At 42.0% G+C, this 22,646-nt stretch overlaps 1 protein-coding gene across 2 annotated transcripts in view; it reads right to left on the reverse strand.

Annotated features, from left to right (window-relative positions):
* Positions 1-460: 460 nt before the first annotated feature.
* The window catches only part of TRAFD1 (TRAF-type zinc finger domain containing 1), a 29,982-nt gene continuing 7,796 nt past the window's right edge, over positions 461-22,646 (reverse strand). Inside the window, exons 3-12 of one of the 2 annotated variants that reach the window (XM_032310384.1) lie at positions 19,922-20,057; positions 19,757-19,810; positions 16,324-16,729; positions 14,786-14,992; positions 5,804-5,880; positions 4,290-4,520; positions 2,894-3,014; positions 1,891-2,230; positions 1,567-1,639; positions 461-1,372 (exon numbers count right to left, since the gene is read on the reverse strand). In XM_032310384.1, coding sequence (XP_032166275.1) covers positions 1,313-1,372; positions 1,567-1,639; positions 1,891-2,230; positions 2,894-3,014; positions 4,290-4,520; positions 5,804-5,880; positions 14,786-14,992; positions 16,324-16,729; positions 19,757-19,810; positions 19,922-20,057 — 1,705 coding nt within the window. In that variant the 3' untranslated portion in view covers positions 461-1,312. The remainder of the gene's footprint in view (positions 1,373-1,566; positions 1,640-1,890; positions 2,231-2,893; positions 3,015-4,289; positions 4,521-5,803; positions 5,881-14,785; positions 14,993-16,323; positions 16,730-19,756; positions 19,811-19,921; positions 20,058-22,646) is intronic. The other variant, XM_032310385.1, reaches the window with a different exon arrangement.

Consider the following 22,646-nt stretch of genomic DNA (forward strand, 5'->3'; position numbering starts at 1 on the left):
CCTTTCCACTGATGAAATGAGGCAATTCTTCCCTCTTTTCCCACTGCCACAAGGTTGTCAGGAGAAAAACAAATGAGCTCAACATAACCTAAAGTCCTGTACTAAGGGGTAATGAATAATTCTGCTAAGGCTCAACCACTCTCAGGACCGAGGCTTTTAAAATATCTGCCTTTCTCTGCTCAGTTGGAGGCAGTCCCACCTCCACCCCAAATCACCACCAGAGCTCCAACAGCCATCCACTTCCTCAAAATTCAATAGAAAACTATTATCTTGAATGTCTGGCACTAAAAAGAAGCTCATGCTGCAACTACCAGGGTTTCAGGGAGAATTGGGCAGGGGGGAGGGGAGCCTAATCCTGCTCACCTTCCCCCATACTTCGGGGACAATTCCAACTCCAGCCCACTCTGTCTTCTCTAAGGTCTCCAAAGAGTGCAAAGGAGAAGGAACCACAAGACTCAGCTGAACTCCAAGTACAAACTTTATTTCTATTACAAGTATATTAGTAGTAGTAGTAGTAGTAGTAGTAGTAGTAGTAGTGAAATAAAAAGAGGGGATGGGGGCTCTGATACTTGGTTTTCAGAGCAAGCCATGAACTTGGGCCTCAGTCCTGATCCAAGCAGAGCCCAGCACGGCTCTGGTGGCAACAGGGAGTCCCCAGCCTTCTCCATCAGAAGACAGTAGAGACAAAGGAGCCATGCTCCCCACCAGAAACAGAAGGCAGTTACACCAAATGCCAAAGAAGCAGATTAAAACAAAGCCTCTAGCTCCAATCATCTCCAAAGCTTTGTTCCTAACATATATTGCAACTGGCCTGAACACTTTACCAGAGTGCCTCCATACACACCAGAGGCCCAAATTCTAGAGTGGGGAGGGACAGTACACAGGAGGGTACCTAAAAGTTCCCAAATTGAGGCCCCAACAGAGAAGAGAATCACTTCACTGGTGAGTACCAGGTTTCCAGAACCCCTCTCTCCTCTTCCCACCAGGACTACACAGCACCAAGAAGCAGTGGCAATAGTATGTCCAAAGATGGAGCCCTGGTGGGCTGAGAGGCCATAACTCGTATTCCTGCACAGCCAAAAGGCAGTAGCTAAAGGTGAAACATTTCTCAACAGCCTCCCTGCTAACCCTCCCCCAAACCCTCAAACTCCCACAGCACAATCTCAAAAGACACAAAATGGCCATAACCTAGAAAAAGTTAAAATCTGTAAAATCTCCCCTGCCCACAGAGCCCAAGAAGTGGGGCCTGAACCGTGGCAAGTGCTGCTGTGCAGAGAAGATGGAACCACTGTGCAGGTTCTCTGAGACACCATTACTCTTCTTCCTCTTCCTCCTCTGCATCCCCAGCTCCTTGTTGCTTGGGGGGTTTTGCCTGTTGAACAAGAGAACACAATCGAAGTAGAAAGAAGGAAGTGAAAAAGCAGTCCTCCTTTAGAGACCTAGAAATGTCAAACTTCCATGGAAACCTCATCCATTGCCTGACGCCCACCTCTGACTCCAAGAACCATACCGGTCCCACCCATTTGGGAGTCCTCACTGAGCATCACTGACTGGATCCCCAATTACCTTTGCAGTTCTGTTTCGGTAGTTAGCAGCTGTGGTGGTGACCCGCGAGTTCCTGCCACCTTCACTCCTACCACTGAAAGAAAAGGATTGGAAACTAGTTTCTGAGATTATCGCTGAATGGAAGTCAGAAACTCAGAACAGAAACCACTGGAACCAGACAAAAGCAACTTTCCGCCAGCAGACAAAACAAATGAACAATGAAAAACCCACAGAAAACAAAAGAACGCTTTGGAATCAGGTCACAATACACACAAAGTCCATTTTCCCACATAGTGTGCATTTTGAGCTACTCCCAAGCTCCACTCCTGGGCTACTGATTCTTACCTTACTCCATATCTCCCTGAAGGCCCACGAGAGAAGGTGGGTACAAGGTTTTCTGGGTAGAGATTTCGCACTGGGTGAATCACTGGAACATGTCCGCTGGCCATAGCTGCATTATGGCTGTTTCGATTACGTGCCCGGCCATCCTGGCTGTCTAAGTTGTTGAGCTTCAGTATTCGAGGAGGGCTAGGCTGGCACCCAGGTCTGGGGCCTGATGTAGATGTTGACAGTCGGTTATAAGTTGCTGTCATATTGTTAATGGGTCTATTGGGGGGCAGAGGGTAGGTGGGCCCTTTAGATGTTTCCTGCTTGATATCATCCATGTAACCAGAAGACAAGTCTCCTGAGAAGAGAAAAAAGCACTAGCTTTAGAGAAAAATCTGCTCTTGCTATTAGTGCTGGATCTGGGGCAGGAATAATAGGATTCAGGGTAAAAGACTGCCTTACTATTGAAACCCACATCTCCAGGACAAGGTTGGGAACACCTTGTCCGAACTTATTACCCGAGTCTTCAAATATAGTCTCCTAAGTACTGAACAACGATGTGCCAGCAAATCTCGAAAAATAATTTCTAATTGGCTTTGTAGTGGTTAGGTTTCAAAAACAGCTTACCTGCCTATTTGTGAGGCTTCTAAATAATATTACTAATAAATTTGAGTACCCTAAAACATAGTTCAACTAGAAGCAGGGACCCAGGACAGACATAATAAGGTCTGAAAATTATCTCCGAATTACGCACTGACTGCACAGACAAGAGACCTGCAGCTGAATAAGCACGACAAGCATGTCTCATGGCTGTCCCCAAAGCCATTACCCTATAATACTCTCCAGACAGCTTAGTCTAACATGGGACCACAAGTAGCCTCAAAAGTGTCCCCAATGAGATCCTACTGTGCTTGGTAATTCAGAATTCAGGTAACCCCCAAGTTAGAGTAGCAGATGAGAAGTGGTAAGCAGGCCTGAGCCAGCAGCAGACCTGTGGCCTTGGCTCAGCCCTGGCTAATACCCTGGTGTCTGACACGCCTCTTGGGCAGCTCTGGTGAGGTCTCTGGAGGCTGGAAATCCTGTCTAGGAATCCCCTCTGTCACATGGTTGTTTGCTGTGGCTGGGCGTTGGTCACACTGGTCCTAACAAGAAAAACGAGAATTAGTTCCTTAGGATTGAGTTATTCCTATGAATAACTATGCAAGGGAGCAGCTGGAGGAAAGGAAGGAACAGCAGGCTGGGTAAACAGACCTTATGGGGAGAGGGAGGAGACAAACATGACTTTGACGACCACTGTCAGGAAGGGCCTGGGACTAAGACGAAACACATATGGAATGGCACAGTCATTCCTGTTAGTGCCTAAGCCACTGAAAGAAGCACTCTGACTGTGCCAGGAAGAAGGAAGGGCTGGTTAAGAACCCAGAAAAGGATGTCAATGCTTTAATGACAGCATTTGCATGGTTGCTAATTTCATAGTCTCCCCTCAGAGATAACAAGCAGCTACTTGTCTGCCGCTTGATCCAAAAGCAGAATTCTTACAGAAATGAAATGTGTGATGTTCTAGCAAGAAGTATATGGGATCAACTACAGAAAAGACTCTGAACATACCCTCAGTATTAGCTCCTCATAACAAACAAGACTAGGCAGAAAATTTATTTTTTTTACCAACAGGTTGGAATCCTAGACTGCATAGCTAAAAAATAACTTCAGACCATCTAATCTAACTCCTTCATTTATGGATATCCCCAGTGAGGGGACAAGACCTATCTGTAAAGGTAAAGCCAGAACCAGACTTCTAGGTATCCTGGAATGCAGGACTCAAATGCCACCAGAACAGGAAGAACCTGCCTGGTCAAAAATATAATGTTTGTTAGTGACCTCAGGGAAACTCATCAAAATCCTTTTGGCATGGGGTGTCTGGGTGGCTCAGTCAGTTAAGAGTCTAACTTTTGGTTTTGGCTCAGGTCATGATCTCAGGGTTGTGAGATCGAGCCCTAATTCAGGCTCCACGCTGAGGATGGAGCCTGCTTAAGATTCTCTTTCGGCTCCTCCTCCCCTCCCCTCTCACACATGCTCTCCCACCCTCTAAAATGGTAAAAATAAAGGTCCTGAGTCAGTCTCACAAAATGGTAAAAATAAAAATAAAAACAAGTCCCTTTGCCAGGTCCTGGATGCCTGCTTAAATGAAGTCCTGGCTACTTGGTCCTCAGCTAATGACATTTCGTTGACTGAGGCAGAGAAAGCCTAAAAGCCTGAAGCAGTATACACTTCAGTCCACAAAACAGGGCATGGCTAGTAGCCAGGTCAAGTGTGCATGAAACTTAAAAGCTAAAGAAGCATTTTCAGTTCTGAAAGCCTTAGGTTCATTCAGAGGATCTGCATGGAATGAAGCAGACTGGTCCTCTGCGGACTCTTACCTGGTGATGGAAAAGCACCTCCTCCTCCAGCTGTACCCCACAGAATTCACATGGGATGATGATGCTGTCCTCCACAGGGGGTGAATTGCTCAGGCCCATCAAAGAGTCTAACTGGTTACTCGTAGCCTGCTGCAAAAACTTTTGGAAGATGACATCAGGGTCCTCCACCCCTTTGGGGGAAGTGCTGCCCACACTACGTGCAGGTAAGGCACAGGAAGGATTACAGCTTGTCTGTCAAAAAAAAAAAAAAAAAAGGCAGGCGTTAAGGAAAACACTACATTCCCATTGTTTAAAAGTCACAAATGTTAATAATCCTTAATAATGGGGAGAGAGACTATAAAGGGTTAGGGCAAATAGAACACTCTACTTTTATTTTAAACACTGTTTTAAATTTTTTTTCCTGTGTTCATGTGATGATTTCTTTTTTTAAGGATTTTATTTTTAAGTAATCTCACCCAGCATGGGGATGGAACTTAGAACCCTGAGATCAAGAGTCACAGGCTCTACCAACTAAGCCAGACAGAAGCCCCTGTGATTATTCTTCTTAAATTGTGAAGATTCTAATTCTTCCCATAGCCACTAAGTAAAAGGAGGCTGTTAGCCCTATTAATAGGTTTTCTTATGCTGTTCCAAAACCAAAAAAGTAGATATATTCAAATACTGTATTATTCCACTTAGGGGGGAATGTATGTCCCACCCAGAGCACAGGGATTATTTAACAGTTCTGGAAATGCCACAGGAGGCCAAACCAAACCAGAGAGCAACAGAGTTGAGGGGGAAAAGTGGTTCCCTCCACCAGGTAATCCTCAAACACGAAGGCTATTCTCTTATCATTCCTAAATGCCTCGAGAATTTTCAATCATTCAAAAAGCACAGGACACCTTTCCCCATGTACTGAGAGATTCAGTAGCTAGGAAAACAGAACCTTCTCAAGGAACTCAGCCTGGTGGTGCAGACCAACAGGGGAGACCACACCATGGAGTGATAGGCTAAAAGAAGTGGGCACAGGACTTTTGAGAAGGACACAAGTGGGACCTCTGACCTTGTCTTCAGAAGATCCATTAGGATGGTTTCCTGAAAGTCATGTCAGAACCAAGTCTACAAGTAAGGGTCTGTGTTGTAGGGTGTTAAGGAAGCAGGGGTGGATGGCCACACATCTTGTAGGCAGAAAAAGTAAACTACAAAAAAGATCCTTAACCCTTCCAGGGAACTGCAAGGACTTCAGTACATCTCCGATAAATCAAAATGGGGCATGACAGGACACCAGAATAAGCTGGTCGGTGGAGATGTACACTAGTCACCATAGTATGGGGAGAGCAAGGGGGCCTGCTGCAATGAACATTACTTTTTTACAAGACGGAACAAGGCTGAGTTCTCATACCCTTAGGTCACACATGGTAAGAAACACAGTTGCTACCTCCTGCCACAGGTGTATTAAAATAGTGGCTCAAAAACTCATGTGGCCTACAGCACCAACTAGTGCCTGCACACATTCCTCACATAATTAAACACACCTGATGGTCAATCAGCAGTTCCTCTGGGTAGAGCTCCTCACAAAATTCACAAGGCAACATGGTCTGGTCAGCTGCACCTAGGTATCAGACCATACAGTCAAACTCAATGAACAAAAACAAACTTGATTTCATCTTTTATCCCACTTGTAAGGTTTTATATGAAAGTCTGACTTCCTTTGACTTTTCTTAGATGTAGCAACTTGTGGGACTGCAAATCCTCCAAAAGGAACCTTCTAAGAGAAACGCTAAAGAAAACTTCCAGTATTAAAAAAGAAATTTACATGTCACCATTTCCTGAGCAAAGTAAAGTAGTAGCTTAACCACTACCCTAATTAAGAATGTAAATGTTTACTAACTCCAGGCACTAATCTAAAAACTTCTGTACATTATTTCCATCCTCAGAGAAACTTATTAAGAGAACCTCCATTACCCTCATTTTATAGATCAAGAAGTTGAGGCTCACTTATGACTGGTAGGCAGATATCCTTAAAAACTCTCCCAGTACAGGGGCGCCTGGGTGGCTCGGTGGGTTAAAGCCTCTGCCTTCGGCTCAGGTCATGATCCCAGGGTCCTGGGATTGAGCCCCGCATCGGGCTCTCTGCTCAGCAGGGAGCCTGCTTCCTCCTCTCTCTCTGCCTGCCTCTCTGTCTATTTGTAATCTCTGTCTGTCAAAATAAATAAATAAAATCTTTTAAAAAAAAAAAAAAAAACCTCTCCCAGTACAAAATACCAAGAAAAACACAAAACAAAAGTAATATATGAGAGCAAATAAATTAAGAGTAGTTTTAAATCCAGGATTCCCCAAAGAGCCGCCTCAGTAAGACTGCTAAACAACTGGAGGGTAAACAACGAGAAGAGTTAAGAAAACTCGCCCACCTAGGTCTTCACTCTGGGTAGGAGGAAAAAGTCGTTACCGTGGAAGAGTAGCTAGAGTTTGACCTTTACACGGGTTTGAGTCTCGAACTTCCATTTTTACATAAGTTTAATTTTTTATATAAATTCATGTTTATAATTTTTAGAAGTCCAAGCCAACCAAAAATTCCATTTAAAATTATCCCAGGGGCACCTGGGTGGTGCAGGGCAGTCTGTTGGGTGTCCGACTCTTGGTTTCAGCTCAGGCCGTACACGATCAGAAGGTTGCGAATGATCTCGGGGTCGTGAAATAGAGCCCGTATCAAGCTCAGCACTCAGCCCAGTGTCTGCTTAAGATTCTTCCCTCTCAGGGCGCCTGGGTGGCTCAGTGGGTTAAGCCGCTGCCTTCCGCTCAGGTCATGATCTCAGGGTCCTGGGCGCCTGGGTGGCTCAGTGGGTTAAGCCGCTGCCTTCCGCTCAGGTCATGATCTCAGGGTCCTGGGATCGAGTCCCGCATGGGGCTCTCTGCTCAGCAGGGAGCCTGCTTTCTCCTCTCTCTCTCTCTGCCTGCCTCTCCAACTACTTGTGATTTCTCTCTGTCAAATAAATAAATAAAATCTTAAAAAAAAAAAAAAAAAAGATTCTTCCCTCTCTGGCCCCTCTGCCATATCCCTACCTGCCCCCACCAACCGGCTCGCTTAAATAAGTCTTTTAAAAACTAAGAAAATAAAATTATCCCAGTGAGGAGTATCCCTACATACCTACCAGAAGCATATATAAATACTCTAAGGAACACATCAGAAGTTTAATGTTAAAACACACACAGAGCGGGCAGTAGGATTTGGGTGTCCGACTCTTGGTTTTGGCTCAGATCATGATCTCTTAGGTCATGAGATCAAGCCCTGCATTAGGCTCTCAGCTCAGCAAAGAGTCAGCTTGGGAGTGAGTCTCTCTCTTTCCCCACTCCTTTCAGCCCCTCCCCGCCACTTACATGCTCCCTAAAATAAGTGTTAAAAAATATATTAAAACCGGGGGCACCTGAGTGGTTTAGTCGGATAAGCATCTGCCTTCAGCTCAGGTCATGATCTCAGAATCGTAGAATCGAGCCCTACATCAGGCTCCTTGATCAGCAGGGAGTCTGCTTCTCCCTCTTCCTCTCCCCCTCTTCCCTCCTTGTGCTCACAGGCACTTTCCCTCTCAAATAATAAAATCTTTAAGAAAAAAGTTGAAAACAAAATAAAACAACAAAAACCCACATATGCAGGAAGAAGCAAGCCACCATAACAGTCAGCAGAAACCAAACAGCAAAAAAGATTTTAGATATATTTCCTATACACTACAGAAAAATAAGTATATCTAAAATCTTTAAAGACCTGTTTAAAAAGGAATTGGAATATGACTACCCCAGATTTAAAAAAAAAAAAAAAAAAAGGCCTTTTGTAAGATCAGGTCATGATCCCAGGGTCCTAGGATCAAGTCCCACCTTGGGCTCCTTGCTCAGCAGGGAGTCTGCTTCTCCCTCTGCCTGCTGCTCCCCCTGCTTGTGCATGCTGACAAATAAATAAAACCTTAAAAAAAAAAAAAAAAGATTTGAGAGAAGAGAGTGCACGTAAGCACATGAGCAGGGGCAGAGGGAGAGACTCTTCAAGCAGCCTTCCTACTGAGCATGGAGCCCATAAAGGGCTCAATTTCATGACCCATGAGATAGTGACCTAAACCAAAACCAACAGTTGGTCACTCAACCAACTCAGCTACGCAGGCACTCCTATAAAGGATTATTTAAGGGGTGCCTGGGTAGCTTAGCTGGTTAAAGCATCTGCATTCAGCTCAGGTCATGATCTCAGGGTCTTGGGATCAAGCCCCAAATCGGGCTCCCTGCTCATTGAGGAGTCCACTTCTCCCTCTGCCCTCCCCCTACTCACGTTCTCTCTCTTTCAAATAAATAAATAAAATCTTGAAAAAAAAAGGATTTAAAACATGATGCACACTGAGGAAAAAAAAAAAAACAATCAAATAGAACTACAATAAGTGAAAACTTATCACTGAAGTGAAAACCTCAATGGATATATTGAACAATAGATTAGAAAATGACAATTCAATTACCCAGAATTCACCCCAGAGGAAAAAGCAATGGAAAATATAAGAAACAGAGGATAAAGCAAACTCTAACACATATAGGAGAAGCCTGGGTGGCTGGCTCAGTTGTTTAGTGTTAGACTCTTGATTTTGGCTCAGGTCCTAATCTCAAGGTTATGAGATCAAGTCCTGCATCAGGCTCAGTGCTCACTGGGGAGGTTTGAGATTCTCTTTCCCTCTACCCCTCTAGTCCCCCCCACCCCCACCACCAGTTGCACTTACACCCACTCACACTCTCTCAAATAAACAAACAAAATCTTTAAAAACAAAAAAACTACAAAGGATGCAAGACAGGGGCACCTGGGTGGCTCAGTTGGTTAGGCATCTGCCTTCAGCTCAGGTCATGATCTCGGGGTCCTGGGCTCAATCCCTCCCCAGCAGGGAGTCAGCTGCTCTCTCTCCCTCTGCCCCTCCCTCCATGCCCCCCCCAACCAGCTCATTCTCTCTCAAATAATTTTTTTTTTTAAAGACTTTATTTGACAGAGATCACAAACAAGTAGGCAGAGAGGCAAGCAGAGAGAGATGGGGAAGCGGGCTCCCTACCAAGCAGAGAGCCTGATTCGGGGCTTGATCCCAGGATCCTGGGACCATGACCCGAGCCGAAGGCAGAGGATTTAACCCACTGAGCCACCCAGGGGCCCCGCAAATAAAATCTTAAAGAAAAAATTAAAAAAGGAAAACAAGCAATAATCAAAGAAATAATGATGATGTTTTCGATATAGACGAAAAATACTAAATTTACAAATCAGGAAAGCCAGCAAATCCCAAGAAATTTAAAGCCAGAGAAATCACAGGGAAACTTGCAGAAGCTCAAAGACAAAAAGATCTTAAAATCAGCCAAAGGGAAAAGACAAAGTACCTATAGAGAAATAATAACACTAACAGAGGACTTCTCTATAGCCAAAAATCAGAGTAGCTTCAAAGAACTAAGACAAAATAATCGCCAATCTTGACCTGTGTGACACAGAAACTACCACATAAGAAAAAGTAAGATTTTCAGACTAAAATAGAGAATTTACAATCAACAGATACTTTCAACAGAACTTCCAAAGAATATACCTTAGGAAGAACTTTATCCTAGAAAGAAGTTCTGGGAAACAAGGAAGAATGGGGGAGCAAAGAAAACAGTAAACACCTAAAATAAATACAATGAGTATATAAACCAAGAAATACCTCTATCACAGTGCTAAAAAGAAAACAAGTGAGAACACTAACTTACCACATTAGTAGTTTTCAAGTCCTAAAGGAAAGATGCTAATTCTAAAGTTTGATTGGGGTAAGTATGATAAGGTTAATTTTAGTCTTTGTTAAATTATACAAAGATGTTGAAATTTCTAGGGCAACCATCACAAGAACAGGGACAGAGAATATAAATTCCAAACCAGTAGAGTGGAAAAATGGAATGAAACAAACAAACCAAACTTAATAAAACAATCCAAGGTATGATCAAGAAAGGAGAAGATAAAGGAAACTACACAGAACCCAGTCTTCACCAGTCACTACTATGCTACTGCAATTTTACTTTCTTTAGTATCATGAAAGTCAAGTCTGAAAGGGTGATAAGAAGACTCACATTAAAAGACTTTGGAAATGCTTTCTTTGGGGCTAGTGCATTTTCCAAAGGGAAAGAAGCAGGAACTATTGGGTAAAAAATAGATCCAAGGTAATAAAGGGGAGAATCCGCCTACCAACATTCCATAAAGGGTTACCAACCTAGACATAAAAGAATTCAAAGCCAAACATTACATTGACAAGCCTTGTTCTGCTCTCCAAAATGCAGGAAGTCTAATAAACCAGCTTTTAAACAATCTCATCATATTACATATTCACATCCTTTTCTGTCCAAAAAAATATAAGGCTACCTAATTACCTGCTGAAGTGGTAACATCTGGGGAGAACCAGGAGACTTATCAGTGGGTGAGGAAGAGACTTATGCTTTCTTTTACTCTTTTACAATCTTAATTTTTTATGATTTTTACCTTTTTCTTTAATAAATCTGGATATAACTTACATACCATATAATTCACCTATTTAATTTGTACACAATCATTTTTATTACAGATGCAAACTTTTTTTTTTTTTTTAAAGATTTAATTTATTTATTTGAGAGTGAGCAAAAAGAACACAAGCACCGGGAGCAGAAGAGGGCAACAGAGAAGCTGAGCAGGGAGCCTGGCACAGGGCTCAATCCCAGGATCCCGGGACCATGACCCAAGCCAAAGGCAGACACTTAACCCACTGAGCCACCCAGGGGCCCCGCAAATTGTTTATAAATATCCTCTACTCCGGGTGCCTGGGTGGCTCAATGGGTTAAGCCTGTGCCTTTGGCTCAGGTCATGATTAGGGTCCTGGGATCGAGCCCCGCATAGGGCTCTCTGCTCAGCAGGGGGCCTGTTTCCGCGCCCCCCCCCATGCCTCTCTGCCTACTTGTGATCTTTCTGTCAAATAGATAAATAAAATCTTAAAAAATAAATAAATAAATATCCTCTACTCAAAGGGATGGAAAGTACAGCTCAGGAAATATACGTAGTAACACTGCAATACATTTACTATGGTAAGCATTTCATAATGTATATAATTGTTGCATCACTATGCTGTACACCTGAAACAAATTTAATATGTCAACTATACTTCAACTAAAAAAAAAAAAAAACAGAAAACAAAAAACGGGGCGCCTGGGTAGCTCAGTGAGTTAAGGCCTCTGCCTTCGGCTCAGATCGTGGTTCCTCAGTCCTGGTCACATGGTCCTGGGATCAAGCCCCACATCGGGCTCTCTGCTGAGCAGAGAGTCCGCTTCTCTCTCTGCCTGCCTCTCTGCCTACCTGTGATCTCTGTCTGTCAAATAAGTAAATAAATAATAAAAATTTAAAAATAAAAATAAATTAATTTTTTTAAAAAACTCTCTACAAAACAAAAAGCATTTTCTTAAGAAAATATAGCCTAAAAGAGTTTTTTAAACCAATAGGGACATAATCCTCTCAGGAACCACAGACTAACTCTTTATTCAGTCTTTGAATTAACATGTTAACCAGCTACAGTCTAGAGTAGATTATAGAAACAAAACATTTGGAGCACCTGACTAGCTCAGCTGGTTAAGCAAACTGACTCTTGGTTTTGGCTCAGATCATGATCTCAAGGTTGTGAGATTGAGTCCCTCATCCAGCTCTGTGCTAGGTGGGACCTGCTTAAGATTCTCTCCCTCTCCATCTGTCCCTCCCACACCACTCTCAAAAACAAAAACATTTTACATGTATACTTACTATTTTTCACATTAATATAACTTATAATTAAGAAAATACATTTTTAGGGGCGCCTGGGTGGCTCAGTGGGTTAAAGCCTCTGCCTTCTGCTCAGGTCATGATCCCGGGGTCCTGGGACTGAGCCCCACATCGGGCTCTCTGCTCAGCGGGGAGCCTGCTTCCCTTCCTCTCTCTGCCTGCCTCTACCTACTTGTGATCTCGGTCTGTCAAATAAATAAAATCTTTAAGAAAAAAAAAAAGAAAGAAAGAAAATACATTTTTAGGGCCCCTGGGTGGCTCAGTGGGTTAAAGCCTCTGCCTTCAGCTCAGGTCATGATCCCAGGGTCGTGGGATCAAGCCCCGCATCAGGCTCCCTGCTCAGCAGGGAGCCTGCTTCCCCCCCTGTCTCTGCCTGCCTCTCTGCCTACTTGTGACCTCTGTCTGTCAAATACATAAATAAAATCTTTATAAAAAATAAAATAAAATAATAAAAAGATTTTATTTATTTATTAGAGAGAGAGGAGAGAAAGGGAGCATGAGCTGGGGTGGGGGAGAGGCAGAGGGAGAAGCAGGCTCCCCACTGAGCAGGAGTAAGTACTAATCCCAGGACCCTGAGATTATCACCTGAGCTGAAGGCAGACACTTAACCAACTGAGCCACCTAGGTGCCCTTCCAGCATTTTATTTTATTTTTTTTTTTTTTTTAAAGATTTTATTTATTTATTTGACAGAGATCACTAGTAGGCAGAGAGGCAGGCAGAGAGAGAGAGAGAGAGAGAGGAGGAAGCAGGCTCCCTGCAGAGCAGAGAGCCCGATATGGGGCTCGATCCCAGGACCCTGCGATCATGACCTGAGCCGAAGGCAGAGGCTTTAACCCACTGAGCCACTCAGGCACCCCCCCTTCCAGCATTTTAAATATGCAGGACATGCATTGCTCAAATATACTGTTCTCCAAACAAGAGACTCAAAGGGGTGGTTCACCAAACGCAATCCAACTTCTATTTTTAAAAACCTAGTTTTAATCTAGGAGTCTGATAATACCAAAAAGATTTAAGTTGGTTTTTTTCCTTTAAGATTTTATTTGACAGAGAAAGACAGCGAAAGAGGGAACACAAGCAGAGGGAGAACCAGGCTACCTGCCTAGCACAGAGCCCAATGCAGGGCTCGATCCACATGACCTGAGCCGAAGGCAGATGCTTAACAACTGGACCACCCTGGCGCCCCCACCCTTTTTTTAATTTGGTTTTTAGTCATTTCTACACCCAACATGGGGCTCAAACTCATGACCCTGAGGTGAAAGGTCAGAGACAGGCAGCCAGCCAGGCTCTGCAGAGTAGTTATTTAAATGAGACAGGGAGGGGAACAAAGTTCTTTATAGAATAAAGAATTCAGAACAAAGGATAAGAACAGAAAAATCACCAATGTACAATCACCAGTTATATCTGATTCAAGCAAGAAACATTAGTGAATACAAAAAACTGAATACAAAAAAGACTGTATGGGGGGCGCCCGGGTGGCTCAGTGCATTAAGCCTCTGCCTTCGGCTCGGGTCATGGTCTCGGGGTCCTGGGATCGAGCCCCACGTCGGGCTTCCTGCTCGGCGGAGAGCCTGCTTCCCCCTCTCTCTCTGCCTGCCTCTCTGCCTACTTGTGATCTCTGTGAAATGGATAAGTAAAATCTTAAAAAAAAAAAAAAAAAAAAAGTTGAAGATGGGAAGTGATCTTCGACAGCATTTAAAAAAAAAAAAAAAAAAGGGGGCGCCTGGGTGGCTCAGTGGGTTAAGCCGCTGCCTTCGGCTCAGGTCATGATCTCAGGGTCCTGGGATCGAGTCCCGCATCGGGCTCTCAGCTCAGCAGGGAGCCTGCTTCCCCCTCTCTCTGCCTGCCTCTCTGCCTACTTGTGATCTCTCTCTGTCAAATAAATAAATAAAATCTTTAAAAAAATAAAAATTAAAATAAAAATTAAAAAAGACTGTGTAAATATCTCATTCCTCCACAATCTCAAAATACAACCTGAATCTAGGTATTATAAAGGAAAAAGCTAGCCATATAAGAGAGGTATCTAATAGATCTCATTTTAATGAATAGGATAAATTAACTTCTTAAGGACACATTACCAATGTAGGAATTCTGCCACAGCTATGTTACTTGAATCTAAACACGAGAAAACAGTCAGACAAATCTAAATTGAGAAAGAAATATTCTGCAAAACAACCATTCTGGACTCTTCAAAGTACTAATGTACAGAAAGGAAAAGAAAAGGGGGTTGGGGGAAGGGCCTAAACGAAATTAACCTAAAAAGAACTAAACACAATGTGTAATCCCAGATTTTTAAAACAAATAAGTTCCAACGGATATTGTGTAGAAGTAGGGAACTTTTGTTAAATTTCCTGAGAGTAATATGGGTGTTTTATTTATGTATAATACCCTTGTTCTTAAGATACATGCTAAAGTACTCAGGGATAAAATGTTATGTCTGCAACTTATTCTCAAATAGTTCAGGGGTAGAAATAAAAATATATAAAATAAATGGAAAATACTAAAATTGGCAAATATAAACAAGGGGTATACAGACATTCACTCTACTAACATTTAAGAATAAAAAGTTGGGGGAAAAAAAGAATAAAAAGTTGGGGAAAGCAAAACAAAAAAGGCAAATCTAATCTCATGAACAACTCTCGATTTTATATAAATTACATAGTGTAATAGTTAAAAAGCCTGTAGAGACAGAAGCTAGTACAGAATAAACAAACCTACCCTTCATGTCATTGAGAGCACTGGAACCTTCAAGGGACTGGTCTGTACCACATACAGCCCTCCAGAAGTCCTGCTCTGCCACACTGCGGGCCTGCCCTTCATTTTGCAGACTTAGGGCCAACATGAAGTCCAAGTTTGCACTATCTTCACCACCCTCTTTTGGGGGCTGTCGGGTTCTATTCCTTTCCTGCCTTTCTTGTTCTTCCACTGGAAGAAAAAATAAATAAATAACCAGTACTCAAGATACATTAGAGGGGTGCCTGGGTGGCTCAGTCAGTTAAGCAACTGACTCTTGACTTCTGCTCAGATTCCAAACTCAGGGTCATGAGAGCGAGCCCTGTGTCAAGCTCCATGCTCAACATGGAATCTGCTTGAAATTCTCTCTCACGGGGCGCCTGAGTGGTTCAGTGGGTTAAAGCCTCTGCCTTCGGCTCGGGTCATGATCCCAGGGTCCTGGTATCGAGCCCTGCATCGGGCTCTCGGCTCAGCAGGGGGCCTGCTTACTCCTCTCTGCCTGCCTCTTTGCCTACTTGTGATCTGTCAAATAAATAAAATCTTAAAAAAAAAGAAAAAATTCTCTCTCACTCTCCCTCTGCCCGTCCCACTCATGCGCACCCACACTTTAAAATAAATAAATCTTGGGGCGCCTGGGTGGCTCAGTGGGTTAAGCCGCTGCCTTCGGCTCGGGTCATGATCTCAGGGTCCTGGGATCGAGTCCCGCATCGGGCTCTCTGCTTGGCAGGGAGCCTGCTTCCTCCTCTCTCTCTCTCTCTGCCTGCCTCTCTGCCTCCTTGTGATCTCTCTCTGTCAAATAAATAAAATCTTTAAAAAAATAAATAAATAAATAAATAAATAAATAAATAAATAAATAAATAAATCTTAAAAAAAAAAAATTAGAGATGCTGCTACCTCATGTCCATGCTTAGCAAATATTCAAGGTTTACAGGCATTGTGCAAGAACAAAAGAGGCTTGGTCCTCCTGTTCTCCTAGGACTCCAAACATCAAGTCTGTTGCAATAAAGGCTCCATTATTATTCTAATTATCTTATTAATAACCCAAATTATTGAGCTATAACTATGAACAAGTACTGTGCTAAACATTTTTCATATATTTCTGCACTATAGCAAAATAGCTTGAAGCATGAAGCCAGATTGCCTGAATTCAAGTCCCAGCTCTACCCCTTACCTAAGAATGCCTGTGAGAACTAAATCATTTAATACATATTAAGAACTTTACGAATGCCTGAAGCTCATACTATATACTCAGTAAATACTAGCTATTAACAGGATGTCACTGTCATCATCATCAACACTAGCTATAATCCAGTGGTAATCCAATAGCAAAGAGGTTATTTCCAATCTATAGTTAGGTGTATTAGAAAGACTACCTAACTATAATCAGGTTTTATTACTAAAATCTATTTGCCCTCAAAAAAAAAAAAAAAAAAAAAAAAAAAATCTATTTGCCCTCAAAGCCCTGTTCCCATTTGTCCTGAGATTTGGTACCATTCCAGTTTTCTAATCCAAACACAACTCACACAGATTATTCTGAATTGGAAACTGGGCTGTCATGTTCCTTTGGTTGGAAGTTCTACTATGCAAAATGTCTGATTCAAAGGCTCTCAGAGGTCTTCGGGGTATCCTCATAGGGGGGTCCAGAGCCTCAATTTGCCTGAGGAGCTGGGATGCAATCCAGATGCCATCTTGACCCCAGGACTCATCATATGCATTAGGAGGCATGGCAACCTCATCTCTCTTTTCCTCCCCATCTCTTCCACAAACATCAGGATGAGTCTTCAGATCTTTCACCAGGACATTGCGCCCACAACTGCCACATAACTCCGTCCGGGCACCACAGTAATCTTCATGGTCCTTCAGTTTGAGAACAGAAAGTTCCAAATCACAATGCTGGCAAAGGGCAAGCCGTAGAGGACACTCGGTCTCCTGTAACACAGAATAATAAAGCAGTTAATATGCCGATCTAAAAGAGGCTATGTTTTAGTACAGGGAAAGGAAAGCCAAAAATATTTACTTCAGTATTCTCTTCCAAACCTAGCTTTGCCTGCCATGGTTTTCTATGCATTTAAGAGTCATGGCTTCGGGATGCCTGGGTAGCTCAGTGGTTTAAAGCCTATGCCTTCGGCTCAGGTCATGATCTCAGGGTCCTAGGATCGAGCCCCGAATCGGGCTCTCTGCTCAACAGGGAGCCTGCTCCCCCTACCCTCTCTCTGCCTGCCTTTCTGCCTACTTATGATCTCTGTCTGTCAAATAAATAAATAAATAAATAAATAATCTTTAAAAAAAGTCACAGCTTCCCTCTGTCCCTGTCACCTGGTTCTACAAGAGGAAAGAAACTCTCAGAAGGAAACTACTCACTCAGCCACCCTATCATCATTTTGTGCACACATTACAAAGTAACCCAAGTAACCCAAAGCCAGCCAGCTCTTGGGCAAGAACAAACAGCAAAAGCACAGCAATTCAAGTACGTTTGTCAAAACTCCACTAGCCCAATTTCCCCTTACTACTCCAATCTGTCTTAAGTACCTGGTAATGAGGAACAGAGACTGTCCTTTATAAAGACACTGATATTTCTAATCTGCATATTTGTACATAGCACTGGCTTTGAACTGACCAAATAAACCAGGAATTACCAACAAAGATGACCCCAAGAGTATAAATACTCAGCAGATGAAGGATAAAACTTTTATAAAACTGGGACACCTGGGTGGCTCAGTTGGTTAAGCATCTGCCTTTGGCTCAGGTCACGATCCCAGGATCCTACAATCGAGTCCCGCATGGGGCTCCTTGCTCAACAGAGAGTCTGCTTCTCTCTCTGCCTGCCCCTCCTCTGAGAAACAAACAAAATCTTTAAAAAAAAAAAAAAAAAAAAAAGGAAAGAAAAAATTTTGTATAAACTTATTTTGGGGGCGCCTGGGTGGCTCAGTGGGTTAAAGCCTCTGCCTTCGGCTCGGGTCATGATCCCAGGGTCCTGGGATCGAGCCCCACGTCGGGCTCTCTGCTCCGAGAGGAGCCTGCTTCCTCCGCTCTCTCTGCCTGCCTCTCTGCCTACTTGTGATTTCTCTCTCTATATCAAATAAATAAAATCTTTAAAAAAAAAACCTTATTTTGAAATTGTAACTAAAACACCAAAGAATTAAAAAGATATAAAATCATATGTTACTCTGATATACACATTCCAAACCTTGGAACGTCAACTCAGAACTTCAATGCAATATCACTTCAAAAGTTTAGATACTTTACAACCACTGTGCCAAAGAGCAAGAATTTCTTTTCATACAAATTAAACCCAAGTTCTATCCTAAATGCTGCTTTACACACTTCTAGCATAATTTGTGTATGCATAAACTATCTCTTGTAGAAAGCACCAAAAAATGATTAAAAAGGGCCTAGGTAAGAGGAATGGAAGAGACAATTTTTACATACCTGCTTTTGTGACTTTAAAATTATATACCAAGTGGCTATAATACTGATTCACAAAGATTTCATTAGAAAAATGCCACTGATTTAAAATTACTCGACAACCAAAAAAAAAAAAAAAAGTACTCAGCCAAGAGTAAAATATTGCTGGCACATACCAGATAATGTAGTTAAGTACTTTGTTAGCAACCCTAAAATGTGTTAATAACTAACCAGAGCACCAAATAAAGTATAAACTTTTTTTTTTTTTTAAGATTTTATTTATTTATTTGACAGAGAGAAATCACAAGTAGACGGAGAGGCAGGCAGAGAGAGAGAGGGGGGGGGAAGCAGGCTCCCTGCTGAGCAGAGAGCCCGATGCGGGACTCGATCCTAGGACCCTGAGATCATGACCTGAGCTGAAGGCAGCAGCTTAACCCACTGAGCCACCCAGGCGCCCCATAAACTTTTTTTTTTTTTAAGAGAATTTTAAAAAATTCTTTCGTTTCATCTCTGGTCTACAACTATTTTGGTCTAACTTGCAGGAATGTTAGGAACTACTTTGTACTTGTACCTTTATAATGACTGATATATTACCATGTTATCCCCAGAAATAGCCAGAGTGAAGAGGATAGAAGACTGGAGAGCTAACTGGAGGTTGTTTTGTAGAGCAGGTAAATATTAGAACCAGAGTAATACTCATTATTGTTAATGTGACCTCAATCATAAACCCCACCCCTCGCTGGTGAGCCCTAGTACAACATAGGTCAAATGCTTAGAAAAACTAGTAAGAGTGCCGAAGTACTTATAAGATGTTTAATTCTGTGCTGTGGAATTATGAATAGTTATTGTTTTCTTCTTCCATTTTCTAATTTTTCTACAATGGTTATGAATTACCTTTTTAAATTATAAATGGTCATTTTAGGTACACAGAATAATGTGTACTAATAAGTGCATACCTTGGTAAATTTTTACTTATGTACACACACTATGTGACCAACTAAATAGGGGATCTTTTTAACTGGTGAATTCATATGCTCGTTCACAAAAACAATGTTCATTCAACTATGGCAAACAGTTTTATTTCAACTAGGGACCAACTGATACTATGTTCTATCTCATGAAATGCACTCTGAGGAACTGCTTTGGGTATAAGCAGCATGTGATCAAGGGGCCAAGGCCCCAAGTGATCAAGAAGTCAAAAGGAAATTACAAGATGTTAGGCAGGCTCTGTACTAAAGTGGTTATACCACACTGGCAAGCCCAGGCTTGGTTTGGCACTCACTGAAGGTGCCAGCTAAACCCCAGCAGAAATGACAGACTCCGTTCCAAAGAGTAACGCTCTGAGACCTGAGCAAGGAGTGCAATAGTCACGCAGTTGAATCTGGCAGCAAAAAGTCAAAGCCTTGAATATACTTTAAGAGACAGTGTTTGTGGAGCTGGTAGAGAACCAAGACTCAATCAGACTGGTCTTCTGCTCTGCATTAGGTCAGTATAATCTCAGTAATATTGGCCCCAGGTAACTCACGCTCTTCATGGTACAGGGAAACTAACCTCATGCTTCTTTAACTGCCTCTTCTCCAACTTCTTATTACATTTGCAGGTCACCTATGATAAGAAGGGACATCAGTAAATTGGCTTTGTGACAACATGATCACTTGCTAAGGCAAAATAGCAAGTATAATAGAGTTATGAACATTTGAGTACTTGGTGGTTTACCTGACAATGTTCTGTCGCCATGTGATTCTCCATGTCAGATTTGGGAAATGGTTCCTTGCAGATAGGACACATACCAATGTTCCTTTGACAGTGGATCTCATGGATGGTAAAATTAAATACAGGAATTTCTTTTTTGCTATAGAAACAGAACAAAGGAAAAGGCAAGCATTACTGACTCATCTATGCACACTGATATTACATGAAAATCTGCTTGTCAGATCTTTAGTCTTTGTTACTTCTCTTTAGTAAATCTAGTCTGTAAACTCTTATGATTATTACACCCCTGCTTTTCAAGGATTAACTTCCAAAGGTTTTGAGTCTTCGGTGCAACAATGAGTTATCAGTGCTATGTACTACTTCCACAAGCTCACCCTCACTTTCTAGATGTCAGAGCTAATCACAACCAGCAACATGAAGTCAGACGCCAAGAAATAAATCAGGCTTTTCTAAAACTATCCATGACCCAAAACACAATGATACACTACAGAATTGTAAAAACAAAAACAAAAAAAAAAAAAAAAACAGCCTACCAATTATTTTGACTCTGGGTCTGAGGTAGGTTTAACCTCAATAGATTTTATTCCACTAAAAGTCAAATAAGCAGATGCCAGCATTGAGATAGTCAGTGGGGAACATGTCTCCCTTTATGTCCCACATGCCTTTCAAAGCAGGCTAGATACTAGTCAGGAACGTGCTCTGGTTCTGTTGGTGTAACTTCACTGCAGAACTGTACAAAAATGAAGTCCTGAATCCCTTCCCCCAATCCTGTCTCTTCACTCACTCTCTACCATTCTCTTTAAGGAATCCAATTCAATTATCATCTCTAAGTTACAGAAAAGGGAAGAAAATGACAATCTTAAGTGAGAGAGAAAGATCATTTAAATTTAACAAGAGTGTTTTATGTACACTTCAACAAGAGAAATATTCAGTCTTTACTTTCAGTCATTTGGATATGACCATTAGAAAACCCCAATTTTAGTCTAGGTAAAGACTGCATTTAAAGACTGTCTGGGGGGGCACCTGGGTGGCTCAGTGGTTTGAGGCCTCTGCCTTCGGCTCAGGTCATGATCCCGGGATCCTGGGATCGAGCCCCGCATCGGGCTCTTTGCTCAGCAGGGAGCCTGCTTCCTCCTCTCTCTCTCTGCCTGCCTCTTTGCCTACTTGTGACCTGTCAAATAAATAAATAAAGTCTTTTAAAAAATAAATAAATAAATAAATAAAAATAAAGACTGTCTGGGAGGCGCCTGGGTGGCTCAGTGGGTCAAGCCTCTGCCTTCAGCTCAGGTCATGATCTCAGGGTCCTGGGATCGAGTCCTGCATCAGGCTCTCTGCCCAGCAGGGAGCCTGCTTCCCCCTGCCTCTCTGCCTACTTGTGATCTCTGTCTTTCTCTCTCTGTGTCAAGTAAATAAATAAAATCTTTAAAAAAAAAAAAAAGACTGTCTAAGGTTACCTGCCTGGCTCAGTTGGTAAAGCATGCGATGCTTGATCTCAGCTCCTGAGTTCAAGCCCCACATTGGGCATGGAGCCTAATTAATTAAAAGTAAAGAAAGAAAGAAAAATAAGGAATGTGTCTAGGGGTACCTGGCTGGCTCAGTTAGTACAGCTTTTGATTCTTGGTCCTGGGGTTTTGAGTTCAAGCCCCATGTTCGGTGTAGAGATTACTTTAAAAAAAAAGATGAATGGATAAAGAAGATGTGGTCTATATACAATGGAATACTATCTAGCCATCAAAAATGAAATCTTGCCATTTGCAGTGATGTTGATGGAACTGAAGGGTATTATGCTAAGCAAAATAAGACAATCAGGAAAGACAATTACCATATGATCTCACTCTTCTGTGGAATTTAAGAAACAAAACCAAAGATCATAGGGGAAGAGAGGGAAAATAAAACAAGACAAAATCAGAGAGGGAGACAAACCATAAGAGACTCTCAATCACAGGAAACAAACTGAGGGTTGCTGGAGGGGAGGGGCTTGGGGGTGAGGTGGGCATGAAGGAGGGCACATGATGTAATGAGCACTGGGTATTATATAAGACTGATGAATCACTGACCTCTACCTCAGAAACTAATAACACACTACATGTTAATTAGCCGAATTTAAATTAAAAATAAAGATAGAGTCTATAAGTATGTCACCTAGAATAAAATTTCAGAAAAATAAAATACTGAACAGAACAATACAGATAATAACACAATCTTTAAATATTTTATTTAGCCTACAAAGCTAAATACTATAGGAACTCTCTTCCACACTCAATTGTAGATAGCTTTTTTCTCTCTTAGAGCTTTCATTTTCATAGCTAGTGTAAGAAACATTTCAAAGTAAGATGACTGATGTGCCTCCAGCTAAGTCATACTCCAGTCTGAAAGACCAAGACACAAAATAAATGCAAATTTATTTCCACCCAACGGTGAAACTATCAGGGAAGCTCTTATGCAAAGAACAATCAACTGTGAGATGGGAAGAAATCTCAACGAGATAAAGAGGGAAACTACCAATATCTTGAAAGATATTGGTATCTTTACCTCCCCTTATTTCTCCAAAATTCCTAGCTTTCTGAGGAAACCAATGGTTTTAAAGTAATTATTTTATTTTTTTTAATGAAGGAAAAATATACAGAGGCTATAAATTATGATCTAAACCTAGTAAATTAACAAAAATTAAAATTAGTAAGTTCCACTGTTAAAGATGTTGTGAAACTAGTGTTCTATTATGTTACCA

Source organism: Mustela erminea, chromosome 13 (assembly GCF_009829155.1).
Source record: "Mustela erminea isolate mMusErm1 chromosome 13, mMusErm1.Pri, whole genome shotgun sequence".
Lineage (NCBI taxonomy): Eukaryota > Metazoa > Chordata > Mammalia > Carnivora > Mustelidae > Mustela > Mustela erminea.